This window comes from Myotis brandtii, unplaced genomic scaffold (assembly GCF_000412655.1).
Source record: "Myotis brandtii unplaced genomic scaffold, ASM41265v1 scaffold986, whole genome shotgun sequence".
Taxonomy (NCBI): domain Eukaryota; kingdom Metazoa; phylum Chordata; class Mammalia; order Chiroptera; family Vespertilionidae; genus Myotis; species Myotis brandtii.
In genome coordinates this window covers 1,062,325-1,063,216 of record NW_005372102.1, presented here as the reverse complement: position 1 = coordinate 1,063,216, position 892 = coordinate 1,062,325, and the positions used below count along the sequence as shown (strand labels likewise).

The window sequence follows — 892 nt, the reverse complement described above, 5'->3', positions numbered from 1 at the left end:
GGCCCGAGGCCGCCGGCTCACCATCTCCATGAAGTGCAGCAGTGGCTCCTTGTTGTGCTGCCAGAGCCCGTAGAGCGCCTCCTCGGGGGGGAACTTCACGCAGCCCAGCTCCACCGTGATCTCAAAGCAGTTGCTGTGCAGGTAGTTGAAGTCGGACATGCCTGCGAGCGGCACAGGCAGTGAGTGGCCACGCGGGCACCACTTCCCGGGCGCCAGGGTCACCACCCCGCCCCCCAGACGAGGCGCTCCCCCTGGGGGCCCTAACTCAGGGTCCTGACTGAGACTCGGAGCCCTGGGGGTCAGGAGCCCTCGAGCCTGGGTGGTGGGAGCGAGGCTGCTCTGCCCAGGAAGGGATGGCCGTGCGTGGGGAGTGGGGTGAGCGCCCCCTGCCCACGCAGGAGGAGGGACAGGCTTGCCATGCGCCCCAGCTCTGCCACCCCATCGGCCAAGGCGAGTGGACACACACCAACAGCGAGTGTCCGGGCCGGGCGGAGGTGGCAGGCAGAGCAGAAGCTGTGGGCCAGCCCGGCGGGACCCTCATGGCGCCGGGTATGGGGGTGCACCCCGCCCTGCTCTGCGCCCAGACCTCAGCGCAGCTGAAGCAAACATCAGTTCAGGCTGAATTTCGGGGAAACGACCAATGAGTGTGGGGTATCCTGCGGTCCTGGAGCGCACGGACACAGCAGCGAACGCCTCACTATCCCCACATGTGAGCTGCACTGGGGCTCCCTGCTGACCCCCAGACGGCAGACAGGGCCAGGCCCCCATGGAGTCCTGTCCGGACGCCTCATCAACCAGGAATAGCGGCGAGGTCCGCCTGCTCTGCCACCAGCAACGAGGACTCCCCGCCCCTGAGCCGGGGCCTCCCAAACAGGGGCCCAGAGCGGGGCTC

General features: G+C 68.3%; 1 protein-coding gene across 1 annotated transcript in view; it reads right to left on the bottom strand.

Annotated features, from left to right (window-relative positions):
• The window catches only part of CPZ (carboxypeptidase Z), a 16,076-nt gene that overhangs the window by 4,961 nt on the left and 10,223 nt on the right, over window positions 1–892 (bottom strand). The window contains exon 5 of the mRNA XM_014533449.1: window positions 22–161. Within this exon, the coding sequence (XP_014388935.1) occupies window positions 22–161 (140 nt within the window). The remainder of the gene's footprint in view (window positions 1–21; window positions 162–892) is intronic.